The 25,254-nt window shown below is 38.5% G+C and overlaps 1 protein-coding gene across 2 annotated transcripts in view; it reads left to right on the forward strand.

The window, feature by feature from the left end:
- The first annotated feature begins 18 nt into the window (after positions 1-18).
- The window catches only part of DNAL1 (dynein axonemal light chain 1), a 60,848-nt gene continuing 35,612 nt past the window's right edge, over positions 19-25,254 (forward strand). Inside the window, exons 1-6 of one of the 2 annotated variants that reach the window (XM_040477636.1) lie at positions 19-161; positions 2,912-3,008; positions 4,585-4,692; positions 17,136-17,174; positions 20,296-20,405; positions 23,598-23,653. In XM_040477636.1, the coding sequence (XP_040333570.1) occupies positions 43-161; positions 2,912-3,008; positions 4,585-4,692; positions 17,136-17,174; positions 20,296-20,405; positions 23,598-23,653 (529 nt within the window). In that variant the 5' untranslated portion in view covers positions 19-42. Of the gene's footprint in view, positions 162-2,911; positions 3,009-4,584; positions 4,693-5,209; positions 5,305-17,135; positions 17,175-20,295; positions 20,406-23,597; positions 23,654-25,254 lie in introns of those variants that run through there. The other variant, XM_040477637.1, reaches the window with a different exon arrangement.

The raw sequence follows: 25,254 nt of genomic DNA on the forward strand, positions 1-25,254 counted from the left end.
TGATTGAATATTTTTGACAAATGACTGAAATCTAGATCTCTCATGGGGATCTGCAAGCTTTTAAAAGAAGTAAAAATACTTGCTTCAAGTTCATCAGAGCCTGTAACTTTGGTGACTATCCATGTTTCTCCATGGTTGGTTGGTTTCAGCTTCAACTCAAGGTAATTGCTAAGTGAAAACCAGTTTTTAATCTGCCATTTACCCAGCCTTCTCACTTACCCTCCCTGTCACCCGTACTTCCAAAGGTTTTTTTTAAAAAAAACTGGCATATGATAATTAGTTTGCTATTATCTGTCCGAGAGGTTATAAAACTGTTTTAAACAGGGGTGAATACATGAATATAGGCCCCAGGTTTTATGGTGAGCAACGACTGGGTTATGATAACTTTCTCATAAGAGAATAAGATGCTGGACTGAATTCTAACACGATGACCCAGAGGCTGATTTGTGGTAGACTGAAGTCAGAATCCTTTCTGTTGTTAGTCAGGTCTTGATTTTTTTTTTTTTTTTCCTAATTGTCACCTGTTCAAGGATCTTTAAAGAAACTTAGAGAGGCACCTAGGTGGCTCAGCCAGTTAAGTGTCTGATGCTTGATTTTGGATCAGGTCATGATCCCATGGTTTGTGAGTTTGAGCCTGGAATTGTGCTCCATGCTGACAGTGCTGAGCCTGCTTGAGATTCTCTCTCTTTCTCCCTCTCTCTCTGCTCCTTCCCTGCTCACACTTGTGTGCTCTCTCTCTCTCTCTCTCAAAATAAAAAACTTAAAAAAAAAAGGGGAAAAGAAAGTTAGAAATCCAAAAATACTTACTTGCTTTAAAACTGCCAAGCAATTACTAAGAAACACTGAATCTTTTTTTTTTTTAACATTTATTTATTTTTTGGGAGAGTGCAAGCAGGGGAGGGGCAGAGAGAGGGGGACAGGGGATCTGAAGCAGGTTCTGCACTGACAGGCTGACAGCAGTGAGCCCAATGTGGGGCTTGAACTCACGAAACAGGAGATCATGACCTGAGCTGAAGTCAGACCTCAACCGACTGAGCCACAAAGGTGCCCTGACATACTAGTTCGTTATAATTCCCTTATCTCTGTACTTTAAAAAAACTTTTCTTAACACTTTGTTTCAAAAATATATTTAAAAATAGGCACATTCCAGTTCTCCTCCCAAGTTGATAATTGACACAAGTAGACAATGTAATTATCTGAGGGAAACAGAGTTCATCCCTTCTACTTTCCGCCACCTTCACCAAAAATGTAATTACAATTTGTGGATAAGCCTTAATTTATTAAAATAATTTTAATGCAAGTTCTGAGCTTTGATCTTAAACTTTAAAAATATGTGTGGAATTAGAAGATATTAAAATTCTGGCCTTCTCATAATTTAGTTAATTTTTTTTCTTCTGCATGATTGGAGAGAAAGATTATGGTATTAATTATTAGCGTTTGATTTTGGTTGATCAGTAGATCTTGCAGTCAGAACTATATTTTGGGCTCTTCTTGGCAGAGGATGAGGTATTGTCACCCTAATTTGCAGTAGTAACGCTATCTAAAAATTTTTTTTTTAAGTTTATTTATTTATTGTGAGAGAGACAGAAAGTGCAAGTGGGGGAGGAACAGAGAGAGGAGAACAGACGATCCAAAGTGAGCTCTTCGCTAACAGCAGAGAGCCCAATCAATGTGGGGCTGGAACCCACGAAGTGAGAGATCATGACCTGAGCCAAAGTCTGATGCTCAACCGACTAAGCCACCCAGGCGCCCCCACTATTTAAATTGTTTTTGAAATGTTTGTTTATTTATTTTGAGAGAGAGAAAGAGTGCTAATGGGGGAGGGGCAGAGGGAGAGAATCCCAAACAGGCTGTATGTAGTCAGTGTGGAACCTGATGTGGGGCTCAGTCTCAACTGTGAGATCATGACCTGAGCAAAAATCAAGAGTTGGATGCTTAACCGACTGAGCCACCCAGGTGCCCCTATTTTAAAAATTAAAAAAAAAAAAAAATTAATACAAGTTTCAAATTATTAACATCAACAAGAAAGCATATGTCATACTTTATATATATGTGTGTGTGTGTTTATATGTATTACTTCCAGATTTTGGGGTTATTCATGTAAGATTTTTAAAAGATTGTTTTCTAAGTTTGGTTTATTTAAGTAATCTCTACCACCCAACATGGCCTCAAACTCACGACCCTGAGATCAAAAGTTGCATGCTTTTCCTACTGAGCCAGCTAGACATCCCTAAATGATGTTTTTTAAAAAACAGACCAAAAACATAGGGGAGAAATTGGCTTTTTACCAAATAAGTATAATGAGAATAATAATCTGGGAAGTGGACTATTGAAAATTGCTACATTGCTCACTCTAATTTGAGCTGATAAATTTTTTGACTATATAAATAACCTAAATAATTAATGACTCTCTCAGGCTTTAAGTTTTTTTTTAAAAAATTTATTTTAGGGTATACAACTTTTAAATTTTTTTTTTTCAACGTTTATTTATTTTTGGGACAGAGAGAGACAGAGCATGAACAGGGGAGGAGCAGAGAGAGAGGGAGACACAGAATCGGAAACAGGCTCCAGGCTCTGAGCCATCAGCCCAGAGCCTGATGCGGGGCTCGAACTCACGGACCGCGAGATCGTGACCTGGCTGAAGTCGGACGCTTAACCGACTGCGCCACCCAGGCGCCCTTAGGGTATACAACTTTTAGCTATTTTGCTCAATCTCTAATCAGCTGTTAAACATGATGATTTTTCTTTTATTCAACCCACATTCTTGTTTAGAACATTAAAGTTTCCTTAACATTTGGTTTGCTATCATTTCACACTATTTTACTGTTCCTTTTCAATGGGTCTGGTGATTTCTGAATTTGGGGAAACTGTTTCAATAATATTTTTAACCTTTCTCTTATCTTTCTCCTAGGCCTGCAGCAACAAGTAGATCCAAAGCCATAGTTTCTGGTGAACAGCTTTTGGGATCTATTTTGCCAGGATTTAAGAGAACAAAGAAAGGATCCAAAGTATATAATTCTTCATTCTTTTCCTGTGTGAATGTTTTAATTTTTATTTTATTTTTAATTTTTTTTAACATTTATTTATTTTGAGACAGAGAGAGACAGAGCATGAACGGGGGAGGGGCAGAGAGAGAGGGAGACACAGAATCGGAAGCAGGCTCCAGGCTCTGAGCCATCAGCCCAGAGCCTGACGCGGGGCTCGAACTCACGGACCAGGAGATCGTGACCTGAGCTGAAGTCGGACGCTCAACCGACTGAGCCACCCAGGCGCCCCTGTGTGAATGTTTTTAACCTTTGAGAATCTGAAACTCAAAATGTACTTGATGGGAAATGTTGCATGATATTATAAATTAATTTTCAGAGACCAGTAAATTTTTGCTTATATATTGGTAAATAGTTTATATAGAGGTAAATAAAACATATTCATGGTCAAAGTTTACTCCTCCAATGACAAGAAGTAGAAGTAACATTCTGAGCAAGTATGAAGATAAAATTAATTTGCTAATGATATTTCACAATTAATGCAATGCCTTATGATGCAATCCACAGTTTTGAGTAAGAGGCATACTCTGTTATGAGATCTGTTTGAGGATTAGATTCCCCTTTCAACCCCATCAACAAAACTGGCAAAGATTTTGGCAGCCAAGAAAAATTCTAGTTTGGAGACATGTAGAGGTGTGGAGATCTCAAACAAACAAACAAACAAACACAAAACAACACTACAAGAAAAAAGGCTGCATATGTTATAAATATTCATTTTAATTTTCTTTAATACACATTTTACTTTTTCCTATTTTTAAATAACTATGGTTAAATTACCTTTTTCAAAATGAAATTTGTTATTTCAAAATTTAAAATAGCCACATTATAGAATAACCAGAAAATAAGCAAAATGAACACTTTAGTCTGCTAAGGCTGCCATAACAAAATACCACAGACTGGGTGGCTTAAACAACAGACATTTATTTCCTCACAGTACTGGAGGCTGGAATTCCAAGATCAAGGTGCCTAAAGTGTTAGTCTTTGGTGAGGCTTCTTTTGTTGGCTTCCAGGTGACCATCTTCTTACTGTGTCCTCAGATGGCCTTTCTTCTGTGACCACCACTCCTGGTGTATCTATTCCTCTTATAGCGACACTAGTTATATTGCATTAGGGCCCCATTCTGATGGCCTCATTTAACTGAAATTACCTCCTTAAAGTCCCTATTTCCACAAACAGTCGCATTGGGGTTAGAGCTTCAACCCATGAATTGTGGGGGTGAGGGGGACACAATTCAATCTGCAACAAACAATAGACCCTCATAATATTCTTTAAGATATAGGTATGTATAAATGTGTGTTCAGTGTACAATTTTTAAGAAGATTATAACAGCTGTTTTGATAACTTGCATTTTAAATTCAAACATCATGGCTGCCTGCATGTGAGCAGATGCATTTCAGCAGCATTTTTAATGGAAGAATATTATTTCATCATTCGGAAGTTCAGTAATACCAATTCGTTTTTGTTTACATTTGGGTTGTTTATCTTTCTGCTATTAAAACCTTGAACATAAATCTCTGCACTTGTCTGATTATTCCTTCAGGATGAAGTCCTAGAAGTCGAACTACTGGGTCACAGAGGTGCACACGTTTTTAAAGCTTTTTATACTATTGCCAACAGCTCTCCAGAAAGGCTGTGTCATTATAAACAGGTATATACGCGTCCCCATTTCTCCATGCCCTTAGCAACTCAGTATTTTTACCATTTTTGTCTAATTTAATAAGAGGAGGGGAGGGGACAAAGACACTTCGGTTTTATAAAACCAGCATTTTATGCTTTCATTCTCCTCTGGAGGGGCTGGGGGAAGGTAACCGAGGAAATTCTGCTGAATATAGCCTCAATCGGATGCCAAGGTGAATTACAGAAGGTGATAAAAAGAAGGATGCGAGGGGCAGTCTGCAGGGGAAGGGAATTTTATAGCAAGGTTTTAAAGTTTTAAACTTAGGCAGGTACATCACTTCAGATTAGCTGAAATTGCTTTCGGCAAAAAGCATCTCTGGACCACTCTGCGCCGTTAAGCTCTCACGTCCCGCACGCCACCAGCAGCCCCACCACAGCGACCGGGAGGCGAGCTGCAGCCCTGCGGGAGGACCGAAGCGGCCGCCGCGCCATCCCACAATGCCCCGCTCACGCCACCGGGGGGGCGGGGAGAAAGTACCGCTGCCAGGGTTGGGATCCGCGGAGGGTTCCGAGAAGTGCGCACGCGCACTGACCTCGGCGGGCCCTAGCAACCAGAGCAGTGACAGTAGCAACGGCCGGAATGGTGAGTACCCTCTAGGCCTCGTAGCCAAAGAGGAGAAGGGATTGGAAGTGGAAAAGGGTGACTGTGGCGTGTTAAGGGTGGGGGGGTCCTCGATCAGCGGAAGGAAGCCGGTAACCGACGCTAGCTAGCTCAGGAATCAGAGGCCTGAGGCGAAAGAGAAGCCCTGCCACCGGGTGGTCTGGAGTGAGGGCGGCCTGGGGCGGATTGCAGGTTGGGTTAATATGGTCGGACTCTGACAGAGAAAAGGAGGGCAAAGGACAGGAAATGCTCGAAAAAGAGCGGACGAGAGTGGGAAAGGTGATGGAAGGCAGAGTGTGTGAATAAGGATTTTTCTGTACATAGAAGTAATTTTCTCTCTGGCGAGACGGGACGCGGGGAGCTAGTTATGAGAGGAATGTGGGTAACACCGAGTGCAGCAGTATTCCTAACCTGTGATGTGCCCAAGTTGCCCTCTGAATGACTGTGTAAGTGCAGTTATTAGGTAGCATTGGAAAGCCCACTCTGATAGAATATATTAGGATAGCGTTTCTCAAATTTAAGTATGCATAAGTATAGGCGGCCCAAGATTGAGCTTGTTGGAATGCACGTTATGAATTTTTAATATGATGGGGTTCGGGAATGTCCATTTCAGCAATGCACCTCAAGTGATTCTAAAATTGAAGAGTGTCCCATCACATTTAGCGAAGTACCACTACCTTGGATTTGAAATCTATCAGTGGTCTATCCAATCAAAGCTCTTTCCGAAGTAGTGATTTTACCTACTGATGTTCCTCAACTCCTACTTAAAGTATGCACTGTTTTGCTTACAGATTTGGTAGATCCAGCTAGTAGTTTGAAAAGGAATGTTGTTGGTTGGTTACAGACCCAGTCAGAGCTGTTTAGCAATGTATGTGATTGTCCTGCCAGATGGAGATGTTTATGAAGAATAAGTATAATTAGTTGTCTTTTTTATTTTCAGTGTTTATTTTTGAGAGAGAGAGAGAGAGAGAGAGAGACACCGAGTGTTAACAAGGGGCAGGGGAGGGGCAGAGAGAGAAGGAGACACAGCACTCCAAGCAGGCTCCAGGCTCTGCGCTGTCAGCACAGAGCCCTTGCAAGGCAGGGCTTGAACTCGCGAACTATGACTCCCGAACTGTGAGATCATGACCTGAGTGACCTGAGATGAAGTTCATGCTTAGACTGAGCCACCCAGGCATCCTTAATTAGTTGTCTTCTTTTTGTGATTCCAGTGCTGTTTAAGTGGGGAGAAATTGAGCCCAGGAAATTGAAATGATAACGAATTCATGCCTGCCCTCAGCCACAAGATTAAATACTACTCTTTTAAAAGTAGTTTTCTCTGTGCTTTCCTTACTTTATTCCACAGACATGTAGCTGAAAACCACTACCAAAGACAGTAAAAAGTTCTGGAACGTAGGTTTTTGTTTTGTTTTAAGTTTATTTATTTTGAGAGAGAGAAAGAGAGAGAATCCCAATCAGGCTCCACACCACCAGTGCAGAGTCCGATGTGGGACTCGAACTCACAAACCACAAGATCATGACCTGAGCTGAAGTCTGACACTTAATGGACTGAGCCATTCAGGCACCTGTGGAACCTAGGTTTATGTTCAGGTGAAGAAATAATCAGCTCTAAATAATTCTGAAAGCATGTACCATGAGAATTATTGAAAATCTTCAAATAGAGAATCAGGAAGCTAGCTGAGACTGGAAACTGGTGGTTCTAGACTCCTCCAGAAATCAGGCCCACATGGTTTTTTAATTTAAAAACACTAGCTTCCAATGTCTTTAAATGATATTTCACATCAAAACCCAGATTTATGGCCTCTCTGAAAAATCAGAAATATCATATTTCCCCATTGGATATATTTTTACACCCATTTTTGTATTACTAAAATATGGTGGTGTCATATAATTGGCAACATCTTTTATTTATTTATTAATTTAATTTATTTATTTATAGAAAGAGAGTAGAGGAGAGGGGCAGAGGGAGAGAGAGAGAATATTAAGCTAAGCTGAGCTGAGCATGGAGCCCAACCTGGGGCTTGATCCCACTACTCTGGGATCATGACCTGAGCCGAAATCAAGAGCCTGTCACTCACCCGACTGAGCCACCCAGGAGCCCTGGCAACATCTTTTCTCTCTTACTGGTACATAAAATAAGGGTGTTTTTTCTTTAAAACTTTTTAATGTTTATTTATTTTTGAGAGACAGAGAGAGCACAGGCAGGGAAGGAACAGAGAGAGACCGAGACACAGAATCCAAAGAGGCTCCAGGCTTTGAGCTGTCAACACAGAGCCCCACATGGGGCTCGAACTCATGAACCATGAGATCATGACCTGGACTGAAGTCGGATGTTTAACTGACTGAGCCACCCAGGTGCCCCCAAATAAGGGTGTTTTTTAAAAAAATGTTTATTTGAGAGAGTGAGTGAACAGGGGAGGGGCAGAGAGAGAGGGAGAGAGAATCCTAAGCAGGCTCTGCGCCATCAGCACAGAGCCTGGCACAGGGCTCGATCTCACTAACCATGAGATCATGACCTGAACTGAAATCAAGAGTCGGACACTTAACCGAATCAGCCACCCAAGCACCCCATGGGTGTTATTTTCAATAATGGAGTTTTAATATTTGAAGAAATGTGATATTAGGGTAAATCAAGTCCCACCTGCCAGTTGTTTTCTAGAACTAGAGTAAAGGTTAACATCTTTATATGGCCACTTTTACCCATTTATCCATTATCCACTGGTCCTTTAGGCATTTCTGTTTTTGACTCCTGCAATCTATAGAGGAATTAGTGACCTTATAAACCAATTTGTAGACTACTAGATTGCTTCCAACTTGAAAGTATTCTTCTGTGTGTTTTTTTCATGGGCCCATGTAAGGATCTCTCTGGGAAATGTACCCAGGAGTGGGATTTCAGAGTCAGAGGGCCTGTGCATATTTAATTTCCTTAGGCACTGTCGGATTACTTTCCGTAATGGCTCTGCTAGTTTGGTTTGTTTTTTAAGTAAGCTCTACCCCCAATGTGGGTCTTGAACTCACACCCTGAGATTGACAGCTGCATGCTTTGCGGACTGATCCAGCCAGGCACCCTTGGCTCTGTTAGTTTTTACTTCCTTTAGCAATGCATGAGAGTTCTTCTTTCTCACCAAATTTCTAACTTTTGCCAAGCTGAGGATGTATTTTAGTATCGCATTGTTTTATTCTGCATTTCTCTGATTTTCAGTGAGTTTGAATACCTCATGATATTGTTAGTCATTTGGATTTCAGTTTCTGTGAATTCTGTTTATATTTTTTGTAAAATTTTTCTAATTTTCCTTTTTGTTTCTGAATTTTAGGAGTTTCTCCTACATTCTAGATATTAGTCTTTTGTTGGTTTTATATTGCAAATATCTTCTCACAACTTTTCTCTTAACTTTCTCAGTAGTGTTCTTCACTTACTGAACTCCATTTGTTCTAATATTTGCCAATTTATTCTACTGTTCTTAATGTAGATGATCATCTGCCAATAGTGAGTTTTATTTCCTCCTTTTAATCATTCTAATTTGTATTTTATTATAACATTGACAAAGATCTCTTATACCATGTTAAACAGTAGGAATGATAGTAGGTATCTTTGATGTATTGGAATCTTAAAGAGAATATTCTTTATTAAAAGTTTATTTATTTTAAAACTTTTAAAATGTTTATTTATATTTGAGAGACAGATGCAGTGCGCAAGTGGGGGAGTGGCAGAGAGATACCTAGACTGAATCTGAATCAGCCTCCAGGCTCTGAGCTGTTAGCACAAAGCCTGACCAGGGGCTTGAACCCATGAGCTATGAGATCATGATCTGAGCCAAAGTCGGATGCTTAACCAACTGAGCCACCCAGGTGCCCCAAAATATCTTTTTAAAAAAATTTTACTTATTTATTTTGAGAGAGACAGCATAAGCAGGGGAGGGGCAGTGAGAGAGAGGGAGAGAGAGAATCCCAAGCAGGCTCTGAGCTGTCAGTGCAGAGCCCGACTTGGTACTTGATCTCACTATCTGTGAGATCATGACCTTAGCTGAAATCAAGAGTTGGATGCTTAACCAACTGAGCCACCCAAGAGCCCCTAAAATATCTTATTTATTTTATTAAAAAAAATTTTTTTTACATTTTTTTTGAGAGACAGAGAAAGACAGAGCACAAGTGGGGGAGGGGCAGAGAGAGAATGAGACACAGAATCCTAAGCAGGCTCCAGACTCTGAGCTGTCAGCACAGAGCCTGAAGTGGGGCTTGAACTCACAAATTGTGAGATCATGACCTGAGCCAAAGTCGGACGCTTATCTGACTGAGCCACCCAGGTACCCCTCAATCCCCTTACTTTCAATCTGAAAGTGTCTTTAGGTCTAAAATGGGTCTCTTGTAAACAGCATATAGACAGATCTTGTTTTCTTATCCATTCTGTTACACTATATCTTTTGATTGGAGCATTTAGACCATTGACATTTAGAGTGAGTACTGAAAGATATTAATTTATTGCCATTGCGTTGCCTATAGAGTTGGAGTTTCTGGTGGTGGTCTCTGGTCCTTTCTAGTCTTTGATGCTTTTGGTCTTTTTTGTTTTGTTTTGTCTTTTCTCCTCTCAGAGAGTCCTCCTTAAAATTCCTTGCAGGGCCAGTTTAGTGGTCATAAACTCTAGTTTTTGTTTGTCTGTGAAACTCTTTATTTCTCCTATTTTGAATGACAGCCTGTGTGGATAAAGAACTCTTGTCTGCATATTTTTCTGATTCAGCATATTGTATATATCCTGCCACTCCTTTCTGGCCTGCCAAATTTCTGTGGATAGGTCTGCTGTGAACCTGATCTGTCTTCCCTTATAGGTTAAGGACTTTTTTCCCCTTGCTGCTTTCATAATTCTTTCCTTATCTGTGTATTTTGTGAATTTGGCTATGATATGCCTTGTTGATGATATGCCTTTTCGTTGAATCTAATGGGAGTTCTCTGTGTTTCTTGGATTTTAATGTCTGTGTCTATCCCCAGGTTAGGAAAGTTTTCTGCTATGATTTGCTCACATAAACCTTCTACCCCTTTTTCTCTCTCTTCATCTTCCCCAGAAGCTTCCTATGATTTGGATGTTATTTCTTTTTAGTGAGTCATTGAGTTCTCTAAATCTTATATCGTGCTCTTTTGCCTTAGTTTCTCTCTTCTTTCTGCTTCATTATTCTCCATAATTTTGTCTTCTATGTCACTGATTCGCTGCTCTGCTTCATCCATCCTTGCAGCCATGGCAACAATTTGAGATTGCATCTCTGTTATAGAATTTTTAATTTCATTCTGACTAGATTTTGCTTCTTTCATCTCTGCAGAAAGGGATTCTATGCTTTTTTTCAACCCCAGCTGGTATTCTTATTATCATGACTCCTAATTCTAGTTCAGACATCTTGCTTATATCTGTGTTGATAAGTCCCTGACTGTCATTTCTTCCTATTCTTTCTTTTGGGGTTAATTAATTAGTTTTGTCATTTTGGAGGAAGAAAAAGAATTAATAAAATAAAAAATTAAAATTAAAAAGATTAGAAACAATACCAAAAAATCAAATAAAGGAAGCTAGATCCTAGGTATGTTTGACATGCTGATCCTAGATCCTTGAAAGAAGCTTAATTTCATAGAGAAAAAAGGAAAGAAAAGAAAAGAAAAAGAAAAAGAAAAAAGTAAGAAATAATTTAAAAATTAAAAAAAGGTATACAATAAAATACAATGAAATGAATTGAAGAAGGTAAAATAGAATAAAAAAATAAATTTCCAAAAAATGTAGTAAAAAATTTTTTTTAATTATATAACAATGGAGAATAAAAATATTTTTTTTCTCTTTCTGTATCCAAGAATAAGAAAAGAAAAGAAAAAACACAAAACAAACAAAAAAAAACCCAAATAGATGGACCAGTGAACAGAATGAATTCTGAATGAAATTACATCTGGTTTCCCCTAGAAGTCAAACTATGAAGCACTTTATAGTCCGTACGCTAATCAGGTGGAGACTTATGGTGTTTCTCTAGGGCTTGGTTGGTGCAGTTGGACAGGTCGTGGTGTAATGACTCTGTTCTCCGCTAGGTGGCGCTGCTTAGCTTACTGGAGCGGATCAGTGTGGCCCACGTGCACGTGTTTGTGTGCATGTGTCAGAGGTGAAAATGGCATCCAGCTTCTCCGTCTCTACTATCAGAACTCTGCTCTACCCTACTGGCAATCAAGCACAACTTCTTTGTTTCTGGTTTCCATCCACTCCCTATTTCTACACTGTCTGTGTCTAAGCTGTCAGCTTAGATGGCACCTCCCTCCTGAATTTTATCTCAGATGGGGCTGTGTTTCCAAACCCCTCACTTCTGAGGGCCCTGCTGCTTAGACCTGCTCCAACCCTCTGAGGAAGGGTCTTGCTGAGCAATGGCCGGATGCCTGCTTGCCCCTGGGGACATTCCTTGTGATGATGCTGCTGTAGAGGATGAGAGGTTGTGGCTGGATGCTGGCTTGCCCCAGTCTAAGTTCATCTGATGGCATAGTGGCAGTGTTTCAGGGATTATGGTAAATCACAACACACAACCCACACCAGGTTTTACCACACTCTGGCATTTTTGTTCCAATACCAGCAGTCATGTCCTCTGGGGTCTGCTGGGACCTTTGCCTGTGGGCAGATTGCATGGCCTCTACCAAATGCCCTCCTAGCAGGGTAGCAGGGGAACCACTTCTCCCTGTGTGGCCCATGGACTGCTCAGACCTCACTGCCTGCCTCTGGGGATTTGCCCTTCCCACCAGAGCACCTCCAGGTATTGGGCTGCAGAATTTCTGATGCTACTCTGCCCTATTTATAGAATCCTAATGACACTGAAACCCTCTTCCCTCTTCTTTTCTTGTTTAGGTACTTGTGGGTGCTTTCACTCTTTCTCTTTCTCTCCAGCTACTTTCTTTTTTTTTTTTTTTTAATTTTTTTTTTCAACATTTATTTATTTTTGGGACAGAGAGAGACAGAGCATGAACGGGGGAGGGTCACAGAGAGAGGGAGACACAGAATCGGAAACAGGCTCCAGGCTCTGAGCCATCAGCCCAGAGCCCGACGCGGGGCTCGAACTCACGGACCGCGAGATCGTGACCTGGCTGAAGTCGGACGCTTAACCGACTGCGCCACCCAGGCGCCCCTCTCTCCAGCTACTTTCAAGGGGAGTGCTTTTCCTGTACTCTCCCCCCCCCTTCTCTGTCCTCTCTCCGCAAATACCACTCCCTACCCTCCACAGATTCTCTCTCCCCAGTTCACCTCTCCATCCCGAATACCTGCCGAGTTCTGTGGCTTAAGTTATGCAGATTGCTGTGTTAATCCTCAGATTAATTCTCTGGGTGTGCAAAGTGGTTTGATGCTGATCTAGTTGCATTTCAGGGATGAGAAGCAGAGAACTTTGATGCTGCTTTGCCATCTCGGACCCCTCCTCTGATTATATACTTTTCGATCTTTCCAGTGTGATCCTCCTTAACCATCTTATTTAAAATAAACATACTCTAGGGGCTCCTGGGTGTCTCAGTTGGTTAAGCAGCCAATTTCCTTAATAACTGTCACTTTCTAATATACTATATAATTTATTTATTAAATATATTATTTTTCATCTGTTTCCTGCCAATAGATGTAAGTTTCAGGAAAGCAGCAATCTTTGTTTTGTTCATTGATATGTCCTAAGCATGTAAAAGAATGTTTGGTACATAGTAGATAATAAATATTTGCTAAAATGAATGAATTTCTTCATAAAATATGGCATTTGCTTTAGGTTTTTGGTATGTAGCTTTTATTAGATAGGCAATTTCCCTTTAACTCTTAGTAAATTATATTTATAGGCTTTTTTGTTGTTAAACAATCCTTATGCTCCTGGGATTAGCCATTCTTGATCACGATTATTATTCTCCATTGGCTTTGGAGATCTGTTGTTGTATCTAGGATTTTCAAATCTATGCTGAGAAGAGGAGTCCTTATCTGATTATGGCATCAAGGTTATTCTAGCCTCATAAAATAAATTAGCAGTTTTCCCTCTTTTTCTGGTTTCTGAAACAACTTTTATAACAGGGAATATCTGTTCCTTGAAAACTTGGCAGAATTTACTTGTAAAATTATCTAGGCTTGGAGCTTTAGGAAAGGAGAATGAAGGTAAATCTCTGATTATCTTTTTTATTTTATTTATTTTATTTTTTTTTTTAATTTTTTTTTCAATGTTTATATTTATTTTTGGGACAGAGAGAGACAGAGCATGAACGGGGGAGGGGCAGAGAGAGAGGGAGACACAGAATCGGAAACAGGCTCCAGGCTCCGAGCCATCAGCCCAGAGCCTGACGCGGGGCTCGAATTCACGGACCACGAGATCGTGACCTGGCTGAAGTCGGACGCTTAACTGACTGCGCCACCCAGGCGCCCCTTTATTTTAATGTTTTTATTTATTTTTGAGAGAGAGACAGAGCGCAATCAGGGGAGGGGTAGAAAGGGAGGGAGACACAGAATCTGAAGCAAGCTCCAGGCTCTGAGCTGTCAGCGCAGAGCCTGATGCAGGGCTTGAACTCGTGAACTGGGAGATCCTGACCTGAGCCGAAGTCGGATGCTTAACCGACTGAGCCACCCAGGTGCGCCTTTATCTTTTTTTTTCTTTTTAATTTCTTTTAATGTTTATTTATTTTTGAGAGAGAGAGACACACACACACACACACACACACACACACACACACACACACAGAGTGCAAATGGGAGAGGGGTAGAGAGCAAGGGAGACCCAGAATCTGAAGGAGGCTCTGGGCTCTGAGCTGTCAGCACAGAGCCTGATGCGGGACTCGAACTCATGAACCCTGAAATCATGACCTGAGCTGAGCTGGACACTTAACCGACTGAGCCACCCAGGTGCCCTGATTATCTTTTTAACATTTAAAATAGTTATTGGCCTATTCAGGTTTTCTGATTCTTCCTGTGACAGTTCAGCACTTTTGTGTTTTTTCTAAATATGCATTCTTTGTTTAGGTTTTCAAACTTATTACCACATATTTGCTTATAAAATTTTATTTTCACTTTATTTATTTATTTATTTATTGCTTATTAAAAATGTTTATTTTTGAGAGAGTGCAAGCTGGGGAGGGGTAGAGACAGGGGGACAGAGGATCTGAAGTAGGTTCTGTGCTGACAGTAGTGAGCCTGATGTGGGGCTCGAACTCACAAACCATGAGATCATGACCTGAGCCAAAGTCAGATGCTCAACTGACTGAGCAGGCACCCCTTATTTATTTATTTTTTAATGTTTATTTATTTATTTTGAGAGAGAAAGTGTGTGAGCAGGGAAGGGGCAGAGAAAGAGGGAGAGAGAATCCCAAACAAGCCCCACACTGTCAGTTCAGAGCCAGACTCGGGCTCTTTCTCATGAACCGAACCATGAGATTGTGACTTGAGCCATTATCAAGGGTTGGATGCTTAACTGACTGAGCCACCCAAGCGCCCCAGTATTTTACTTTTAAATCTTTATGGTATCTATATTATTTCCTCTGATTCTATATTTTTGTTCTATAGCTGTCTTTTTCTTAGTTAGGCTTGCTAGAAATTTAGGAACCAACTTTTAGTTATGTCCATCTTTTTTTCCTCTGGTCTGTTTTCATCAACTTCTTCCTTTGTATTTCTTTCAGCTTTCTTTGTGTTTGCAATGATGTGCTTATTGAAATGTCTTGAATGCTTAGCATATTTGTTTTGTGTCTCTTATTTTTTAAAATATAATTTATTGTCAAATTGGCTAACGTAAAGTGTCTAGAGTGTGCTCTAGGTTTTGGGGGTAGATTCCTATGATTCATTGCTTACATACAACACCCAGTGCTCATCCCAATAAGTGCCCTCCTCAATGTTTTCTCTTATATTTTAATAAATGTATTTGAGGGCACCTGGGTGGCTCAGTTGGTTAAGTGTCTGACGTCACCTCAGGTCATGATCTTACGGTTCATGAGTTCAAGCCCTGTGCTGACAGCCCAGAGCCTGGAGCCTGCTTTGGATTCTGTGGTCTCCCTCTCTCTGCCCCTCCCCCATTCATGCTCTGTCTCTCTCTCTCAAAAATAAATATACATCTTGAAAAAAAAAAATGTATTTGAAGCCGTAAGTCTCCTTTTAAATGTTATATTCCTTAAATTTTAATATTTTTTGTCTTTAGTTTTACTTTAATTTATAGTTTACTTTGTAACTCAAGGGCTATTTATTACTATGTCTTTACTTTCTAGACATAATGGCATGTATATGCCATTGTGAGGATATACATGTTGAGCAACACTGCACTGGTCCACTTATGTAGATTATTTTCAGTTAAATACACTGTGGTACTATAAATGTTTTTCCTCTTCCCTATGATTTTCTTAATAACATTTTCTTTTCTCTAGCTTACTTTATTGTCAGAATATAGTATATAATACATATGACATACAAAATATGTGTTAATCCACTGTTTATCTTATTGGTAAGGCTTCTGGTCAACAGTAGGCTATTAGTAAAGTTTTGGGGGAGTCAAAGGTTATACTCAGATTTTTGACTGTTCAGGGGAGAGAGGTTGGTGTCCCTAAATGCTCATCTTGTGCAAGGGTCAACTATACTTTAACATTTTTCCTTTTGTTATTGTTTGGGGTTTTGTTCTTTTTTTAATTAACTCTAGCAATTAACTCAAGCAATAATTCAAAGGATGTCTTCCTTTTCTCACATTTAAAGTTGTGTCATATTAAATTGAATCTGAGATACTATTGATTATAAAGTGCAACATTATTTTATGTTCTAAGAAAGAAAAATAAGAAATTGGAATTAAACCCTGACAGGTAATTTCCTGTCCTTTAGAATTTTTATTTTGTTCTTATTAACAGAGTTCTTTTAAATATATTTGGGGGGCACCTGGGTGGCTCAGTTGGTTAAGCATCTGACTTTGGCTCAGGTAGTGATCTCACAGTTTGTGAGTTCGAGCCCCCTGTCCAGCTTTGTGCTGATGGTTCAGAGCCTGGAGCCTGCTTCAGCTTCTGTGTCTCCCTCTCTCTTTTGGCCCCTCCCCTGTTTGTGTGCGTGCTCTCTCTCTCTCTCTCTCTCTCAAAGATCAATAAATAGACATTAAAAAAATTTTTTAATTGTATTTGGGCATGTAAATTTTTATCATATATCATTGTCTACAAACATAAAAAGGAATATAAATATATGAAATAAAATGGTTAATATTTTTCTAGATATTTACCACTGCCACCTGGCCACAGTAATTGTAAATTGTTCCTGGTTGTAAAATGCATCCAAATTTCAAAGATGTCAAAATGTAAAAGATGTAGATCTTAGAATCAGTGAAATAAGATATATTTTAATATCAAATGTTAAAAGGTATATCTTTTTTGTAAAGCAAGTGGAGTGAAGTATATGGGTATTACACCATGATTTCTTTAATTTATCTGAGAAGTATTTATTTTTTTTAATGTTTATTTATTTATTTTTGAGAGAGAGAGCATGCGTGCAAGTGGGGGAAAGACCGAGACAGAGAGGGAGACACAGAATTCGAAGCAGGCTCCAGTCTCTGAGCTTTCAGCACAGAGTCCAATGTGAGGCTTGAACCCACAAACCATGAGATCATGACCTTAGCTGAAGTTGGATGCTTAACTGACTGAGCCACCCAGGTGCACCTCTGAAAGGTATTTAAGTAAATCATTCTGATTCCAGGAAATTAAAACATGCTTGTTTGCATATAAAGTCTGAAAGAAAGAAATTAATCTTTTCAATAGTAGATGCCAAGGCTAATAATTACTGCATAAAAGTTGAATCAACAAATCATACCAATAAAGACACTCTTGTTTCTTCTCTTTTTAAGGCAAAAGCAACAACAATCAAAGAAGCTCTAGCCAGATGGGTGAGTATATGAATTTTTACCTCTTCTAGAGACCATACAAGGAGAGTTTTTGGATAGGTATTTAAATCTGATCATTCAGTACAAGGAATCTTTGTGGTACTGGAGCTATTTAGCTATTTTGACTGTGGGGGTTGGTACATGAACCTACACAGATAAAATTGTATACACTTAATACACACATACAAAAGCATTTATACTCATATATAAATGAATACTAGCAAAATTGGGAAAATCTGATTAAAATCAGTGGGTTATATCATTATCAGTATCCTAAATGTCTATCAGTGGATAAATGGATTTAAAAATGTATATATATACAGAATGGAATATTATTCAGCCACAAAAAGGAAATCCTGCCATTTATGACAACATGGATGGACCTTGAGTGCATTATGATAAGTGAAATAAGTCAGACAGAGAAAGACATACTCTATGATCTCACTCATATGTGAAATCTAAAAAAGCTGAATGCACAGAAACAAAAAATAGAATGTTGATTGCTGGGGATTGGCATGTGGGGGACTTGGGGAGATGTTGGTTAAAGGGTACGACTTCTAGTTATAAGACAAGTTCTAGGCATCTGATATACAGCATGGTGACTATAGTTAATAATATTGTATTATATACTTGAAAGTTGCTAGGAGAGTAGATCTTAAATGTTCTCAGCACTAAAAAAAAATTATGTGAGGTGATAGATGAGTTAGCTAATCTTATTGTGTTAATCATTTTGCAATATATGCATGTATCAAATCATCACCTTAGACTTATACAATGTTACATGTCAATAAAGCTGGAAAACATACTAAAGCAGATACTAACATTAGAAAGGAAACTACATTGTACAAAACATGCATTAAATATAAACTATAAATATTTTGAATATAACATTCTATAAAGAATGTTGAACAGTTGTAATTCAACATTATAGATGTTTGAACAGTAGTAATTCAGCATTATAGATATACTTTCCACAGAGTATAGAGATGGCTCCTCAATTTCTATGCCCTGTGATAGCTTTTTTGTCAATGTTATCAATAGTTTTTTTGTATAACAATGCATCTTTTGCTTTTGTAGCTAGGCTTTGAATAAAAAGTCTTTCAGGAGATGGTGTCTAGGGAAAATAGGGTGGATAGAATAAAAAATTCTTGAATTCTTGTTTTAGTGCTTATAAACTTCTTTGTACTCTGCCTTTAAAAACCACATTTCTGGTGGTGCCTGGGTGGCTCAGCCGGTTAAACATCCAACTCTCAATTTCAGCTCAGGTCATGATCTCACAGTTTATGAGTTCGAGCCCTGCATAGGGCTCTGTGATGACAAGCTTGGAGACTGCGTGGGACTCTGTTTCTTCTTCTCTCATTGACCGTTCCCCACGCTCGCTTGCATGCTCTCTCTCTCTCTCAAAATAAATAAATAAACATTTAAATTAATTAATTGATTGATTAAATAATTCATTTCTGTTTGGTTAATGAAAAATCTGGAGTTTTGTTTGTTTGTTTTTTGTTATTTTAAGAAGGCTCTGTGTCCAGCATGGAGCCCAATGCAGGGCTTGAACTCATGACCCTGAACTGATATCAAGAGTTGGACACCTAACCGACTGAGCCACCCAGGTGCCCCAAATCTGTTTTGTTAAAGAAAAAAGTACATATGGAATAAGCTTGTTATTAGATTAGATTTTCTTTGAATCAGATTTTAGGACTTTATTTACTTATGATAATAAGTAATTGCTTTTTTGGTTTGGGTTGTCGGTTCTATTTCTAGATCATATTGTGGCCATAAATCTTTGACTTTAAGATTATATGAAGACATTAAGCTCACTCTTTCACTGATTAATCTAACATTTATTGAGGGTCTATTAGGTATGTGTTTCTGTTCCCCTAACCTACAAATGTATGGCACAAAAATAAGTACCAAGTGGATGTGTATTAGATCTTTTTTTTCAACTGATCATATATTTTCTAGTATTGATATCTTATTATTTGACTTTTAAAAATAAGCCTCTATGTGTCTTATATTGCACTATGTTATAGAAAACATAGGGAAGCAAAGGAAATGGTCCCTGCACCTTAGGAGCTTCCTGTTTTGTTGGAGAGAACTGACTTTAAGTATTGAGGTATTTAGAAAATATTATGATGCAGTATATATTGATAATTAAATTTTAAATTGTGTACATAGTACTGAAATTAAACTTTATGGTAGAATTTATTTTAAAGCTTTTTTTAAGTTTATTTAGGGGTGCCTGGGTGACTCATGTCATGATCTCATGGTTTGTGAGTTCAAGCCCTGCATCACGCTCTCTGCTGTCAGCACAGAGGCTGCTTCAGATCCTCTGTCTGCCTCTCTCAGCCCCTCCCCCACTTGCTCTCTCTCTCTCAAAATAAATTTTTTAAAAATTGAAACAAAATTATTTATTTTGAGAGAGAGAGAGAGTACATGTGCACTTGTGAGTTGGGGAGGGGCAGAGAGAGAGGGACAGAGAATCCCAAGCAGGCTCCAAGCTTGTCATCACAGAGCCCAACTCCTTATGAATCGGGAGATCATGACCTGAACTGAAATCCAGAGTCGGTTACTCAACCTACTGAGCCACCCAGGAGCTCCTCTAAGGTAGAATTTAGTAGTAAATTATTATAGAGCAAACAGCTTTGACCTCAGCTGTGTTGTAAAGATGGTATCTTCCAAAATTCTTGGTATCTGGGGTTCTATCTCAGACTGAACCATGTATAGCAAAAGATTTGCAAAATAGTTGAATCTTCCAGATCTAAATCTGATATTTAAGAAAAGGGTGATTAGCCACAAGGAATTCTTCCCAAGAAAATGTTGTCGTGTTTTGTTTTTGTTCATTGATAGACTCTTAAAGAATTTTAAATGTTACAGAAATAAAAGTTATTTTCTTTCCTCCTCCTTTCATTCAGTTGGAATCTAACAATTATCTGAACGAGCCATGTAAAAGCCTGGTGATCAGGGTTAGTTAGTAAATCTCATTAAGTGAACTGTAAAGAATGCACAGGTTACAAAATTCTGATTTTTGTTTTGAAATAAACATTGAAAAGCCTTGCAAAATTCTGGACTTTAGCTCTGTATTATAATCAGGGATCACTTTCTTCCAAATTAATTTTTATCATAGGAAGAGAAAACCAGTCAGAAGCCATCTGAAGCCAAAGAGATAAAGCTTTATGCTCAGATTCCCCCTATAGAGAAGATGGATGCATCTCTGTCCACACTTGCTAATTGCGAGTAAGTTCTCTTGTGTTTTTTTCCCCTTCCTTTTTAACATACATAAACTAGAAAAAAAGTGTTTGTTTTCTGTGATCTTTGTTTCTTTTTGTTTGTTGGTTTGGTTAATATAATTCTCCCTTTGGCAAAGCCAAACATAAAAGATTATTGGTTTATGGGGGACTAGTAATAAAGTAACCCTGAACGATATAGTACTTTTTTTTTTATGTTTATTTATTTTTCAGATAGAAAGTGCCAGCAGGGGAGGGGCAGTGAGTGAGGGGGACAGAGGATCCAAAACAGGCTCTGCTCTGACAACAGCGAGCCCAATGTGGTGCTCAAACTCACAAACTGTGAGATCATGACCTAAGCCGAAGTTGGATGCTCAACTGACTGAGCCACCTAGGTGCCCCAATATAGTACTTTTTTTTTCAATAAAATTTTTATAATGTGCCTGGAAAATAGAATTTTTCTTGTCTCTTGGGAGAAACTAAATAACTAAGTAATACAATAAGACTTTATTATAAAAGCTAGTATTTCTCTTGTAAAATTAGCCAGTCAGTACTATACAGACTAGAGGCCTAACAGATACTGCTTTAAATTTTTTCAATTGTAAAAATGCATTGTTAAAACATCTAGAAAATATAAAAAGCACAAAGGAAAGGAATTAATATCAACCAAAATTGCACCATCTTTTGAGAATCAGTGTTAGCATGTTGATACAGAGCCTTCTAATTTTTCTTTCCTTATTGGGATCAAATTATACTTATCATTTTATAATCCTATTTTCCCATGACTTTAGGTATCAGATCTATATTAATTCCTCTTTTTTAAAAAATTAATTTATTTATTTTGAGACAGCATGGGTGGGGAAAGAGTGGGGAAGAATCCTAAGCAGACTCTGTGCTGTGCTGTCAGTGCAGAGACTGATGTTGTGCTCAAACCAGGAGATCATGACCTGAGCCGAAATCAAGAGTTAGATGCTTAACTGACTAAGCCACCTAGGCACCCCTATATTAATTCCTCTTAAGTTATTTTCTCAATACTCTACATACTTTTTTAGCAAGGTTCTGTGGATAATTTGAGGCAATTATACCATGACACCTTGTGACCATGCTCTCAGGCTGCAGTGTCTTGTTGGAGCTGTAGATTGTTATAGAATCACTTGGGATTCTTCCTGATTTCTTTAGTCTGTGTTTTTCTAAATGTAGCGCACTAACTACCTACATAAGAATTTCCTAATGCAGGAGGTAAGCCCCACACCAAATATATAGAAATAGAGTATCTACTGATGAAACCTAGGAATCTATAATAAGCAGCTTGAGTGACTCTTCTATGCATATTTGTGAACCCATGCATTAGACTAATATCTGTCTTTGGAATGAAAGGGAGAAGCAAACATATTTAGTTATTGTATGTAACTTGTCCTTTATGATAAGAGCACTGTGTATTATATGAAAATCCACCCTAGATTTATTTTTTTTTTTTTGGCTTTAAAAGCATGATTCCAAAGAGCACTGTTTCAAAGTGGTCAAATATCTTTTTATCATAAAGCCATCTCAAAGGCAAATGTTTGGGAAGGTTTTGTACCTGGTACCAAATTATCTTGGAACTGCTTGGAAGGAGTCAGCCTGTTCATACTTTGGCTGACAATCTCTTTGGGCAGATTGCCTAAACAACAATTAAAGAATTCATCCCAGTCATATTCCCAGATTTAAGGCACTCCATTTTTCACTGGGAGTTGTCAGGAATTGGGGATGGCTAGAAAATATACAGATTTGATCAATAATTTACACTACAGTAATTGCTTTTGTAAAAAAATGAGTAATTCTTTTTCAAGTCAAATCATAAAGGATAAGATCACATGTTCTAGAGTCAGTTTTTGGAGAGTTTTAAATTTGGCTCTGCCCCTTTATGGCTGTGTAATATTAGGCAAATTGCTTAACATCTTTGTACCTCAGTTTCCTCACTTGTAAAATGCAGATAATAATAATAATACTTATTTCACAGGATTGTTGTAATGGTTAAAACAAACAAAACCGGTTTATGTAACAAGTACTTAGACGAATACTTGGCACACGTTGTGTTCAATAAAATTAGCTTTTATTACATTTTTTGCATGAAATGTACTGAAATATTAAAACTTTTGTCAAGAAAGGAAGACTAAGAATGTGTAGTTATGCTCCCTTTAAAATTTTTTTTTTTTAAGTTTTTTTTTTTCAACGTTTATTTATTTTTGGGACAGAGAGAGACAGAGCATGAACGGGGGAGGGGCAGAGAGAGAGGGAGACACAGAATCTGAAACAGGCTCCAGGCTCTGAGCCATCAGCCCAGAGCCCGACGCGGGGCTTGAACTCACGGACCACGAGATCGTGACCTGGCTGAAGTCGGACGCTTAACCGACTGCGCCACCCAGGCGCCCCCCCTTTAAAATTTTTATATAGTTAAATTATGAGTAGAAAAAACCTAGACAAATGTATACAAACCATTAAAAGTAGTTATCTCTGGGGATATCTGTGGAATGGTTAGCATTACATTATGACTTCTTCAGCATGCATTTCTGAATGATTTAACACATGAGCAGATAAATATCTTCACACATGCATATAATATAGTTCTGCTTTTTTATCAAAAGGGATCACATAAAATGTTTTGTTCTGCTAGATGGTTTTTTAACTTGACCACATATCATAGATGTCTTCCCAAGCTGGTATCTGGAGCCTAATTTCATTTGTTTTAGTGACAGTATAGTTTTTCATTATCTATCCCTCAGTTGCTAGATGTTTAGAGATTTTTCCCTATTTTTTGCTATTACAATAATACAATAAATAATCTAGCTTATATATCTTTTGGCATTGTATTAGTATTTCAGTAGGATTTATTCTTAGAAATGAATTACTAGGTCAAAGAACACATGCATTTAAAAAAATTAATAAATAATACTAAATTACCTTCAAAAAGTTTTTTTTAAATTTTCTGCAATGAATATGTATTAATTTTGTGATCAGAAAAAAAGGATGAGGATTTCAAAATGAAAGAATACATGCCATGTCTGAGGGGGAAAAAGATTTAGTATAAAAAGAAAATATGACTTAAATATTATCTTCTATGGGCACTTGAGGAATAATTTCTGATAAACCATTTATTTATTTTTCTGATACATCATTTAAAATTGTTTCATATTAATTCAAGTTTTCCTTTGTTCTTTTCAAGGAAGCTTTCACTGTCTACAAACTGCATTGAAAAAATTGCCAACCTCAATGGCTTAAGTAAGTGATCCACAGTAACAGATGGTTCTTGGGTTTTCTCATTATTGGAATAAACATTCTAGAGATACTATGTAATCCCAGAAGCTAGCACCTGTTTAACCACAGTAATTGTCAGATGACAGAGAAAATATATAAACCATGTGTCTTAAATTTGGTTATCCAAAGAAAATCAGAGAGTACAAAAGACCTAAACATTTTAAAGATGTTTTAAAGCTTTTATAGAGTTAGAATTAAATATAAAAATGAGATTTTTTTATTATATGTATTTTGTTCAAATTTGTCTTGTCTTTCTTTCTTTCTTTCTTTCTTTCTTTCTTTCTTTCTTTCTTACTTTATTTTTAAGAATTCCAGGTGGTATTCTGGAACTTTTTATTTATTTATTTTTAAGTTTATTTATTTATTTTGGAGAGAGAGAGAGTGAGTAAGGGGCAGAGAGAGAAGAAGAGAGAGAATCCCAACAGGTCCTGTACCATTAGCAGAGAGCCAGACATGGGGCTTGAACCCATGAACTGTGAGATCATGACCTGAGCTGAGTCGGACCAAGAGTAAGAGGCTTGGGGCGCCTGGGCAGCTTAGTCGATTAAGTGTCTGACTTCAGCTCAGGTCATGATCTCATGGTTTGTGAATTTGTGTCCCACGTCGGGCTCTGTGCTGACAACTCTGAGCCTGGAGCCTGCTTCAGATTCTGTGTCTCCCTCTCTCTCTCTCTCTGTCCCTCCCCTGCTCATTCTCTGTCTCTCTCTCAAAAATAAACAAAAGAAAAAAAGTCAAAGTCTTAACTGACTTAGCCTCTCAGGTGCCCCAATACTTGTTATATTTAAATTTTAATTCCTCACCATCATTTTTCTTGTGTTCCTTATCTGTGTTAATGATGTTGCCACCATCCCAGTTGCCAAGGCTTCTGACTCCTGCTAATTTCCTATGTTTGGTGAAACTTGGTGGTTTAAAACAATAGTTCTGAAAAACAACAGCAAGAACAAAAACAGTTCTGGAGGCCAGAAGTCTGAAATTGGTTTTAGTGGGCCAAAATCAAGGTTTTGACCAAGCCACACTGCCTGAAGGCTTTAGGGGAGAATCTGTTCCTTGTTTCTTTTAGATTCTGATGGCTGCCACGTTCCTTGGCTTGTGAGGACATCACTCTAATCTCTGCCTCTGTGGTCATGTTGACTTCTCCTCTTTCATCTGTGTCACATATTTATTTCTCTGCCTCCTTCTTTTTTTATTATTAATATTTTTAAATTTATTTTTGAGAGAGAGCATGAGCAGGGGAGGGTCAGGGGGGTGGTGCAAAAGATCCAAATCAGGCTATTCACTGAGAGCAGCAAGCCCAATGTGGGGCAGAAACTCATGAACTGCAAGATCATGACCTGAGCCAAAGATGGATGCTCAACTGACTGAGCCACCCAGGCACCACTCTCTGCCTCCTTCTTAAGAAGATATGTGTGATTACATTTAGGGAACACCTGGATAATCAAGGCTATTCTCCCTAAGATCCCTAACTTGATGACATCTACAAAGTACTCCCGGGGCCCCCCCCCCCGGGGGGGGCGGGGGGGGGGGGGGGGGGGATCTAGGTATCTTTTGGTGGGGAATTATTTAAC

This window comes from Herpailurus yagouaroundi, unplaced genomic scaffold (assembly GCF_014898765.1).
Source record: "Herpailurus yagouaroundi ecotype Mexico unplaced genomic scaffold, PumYag 141, whole genome shotgun sequence".
NCBI classification, from domain to species: domain Eukaryota; kingdom Metazoa; phylum Chordata; class Mammalia; order Carnivora; family Felidae; genus Herpailurus; species Herpailurus yagouaroundi.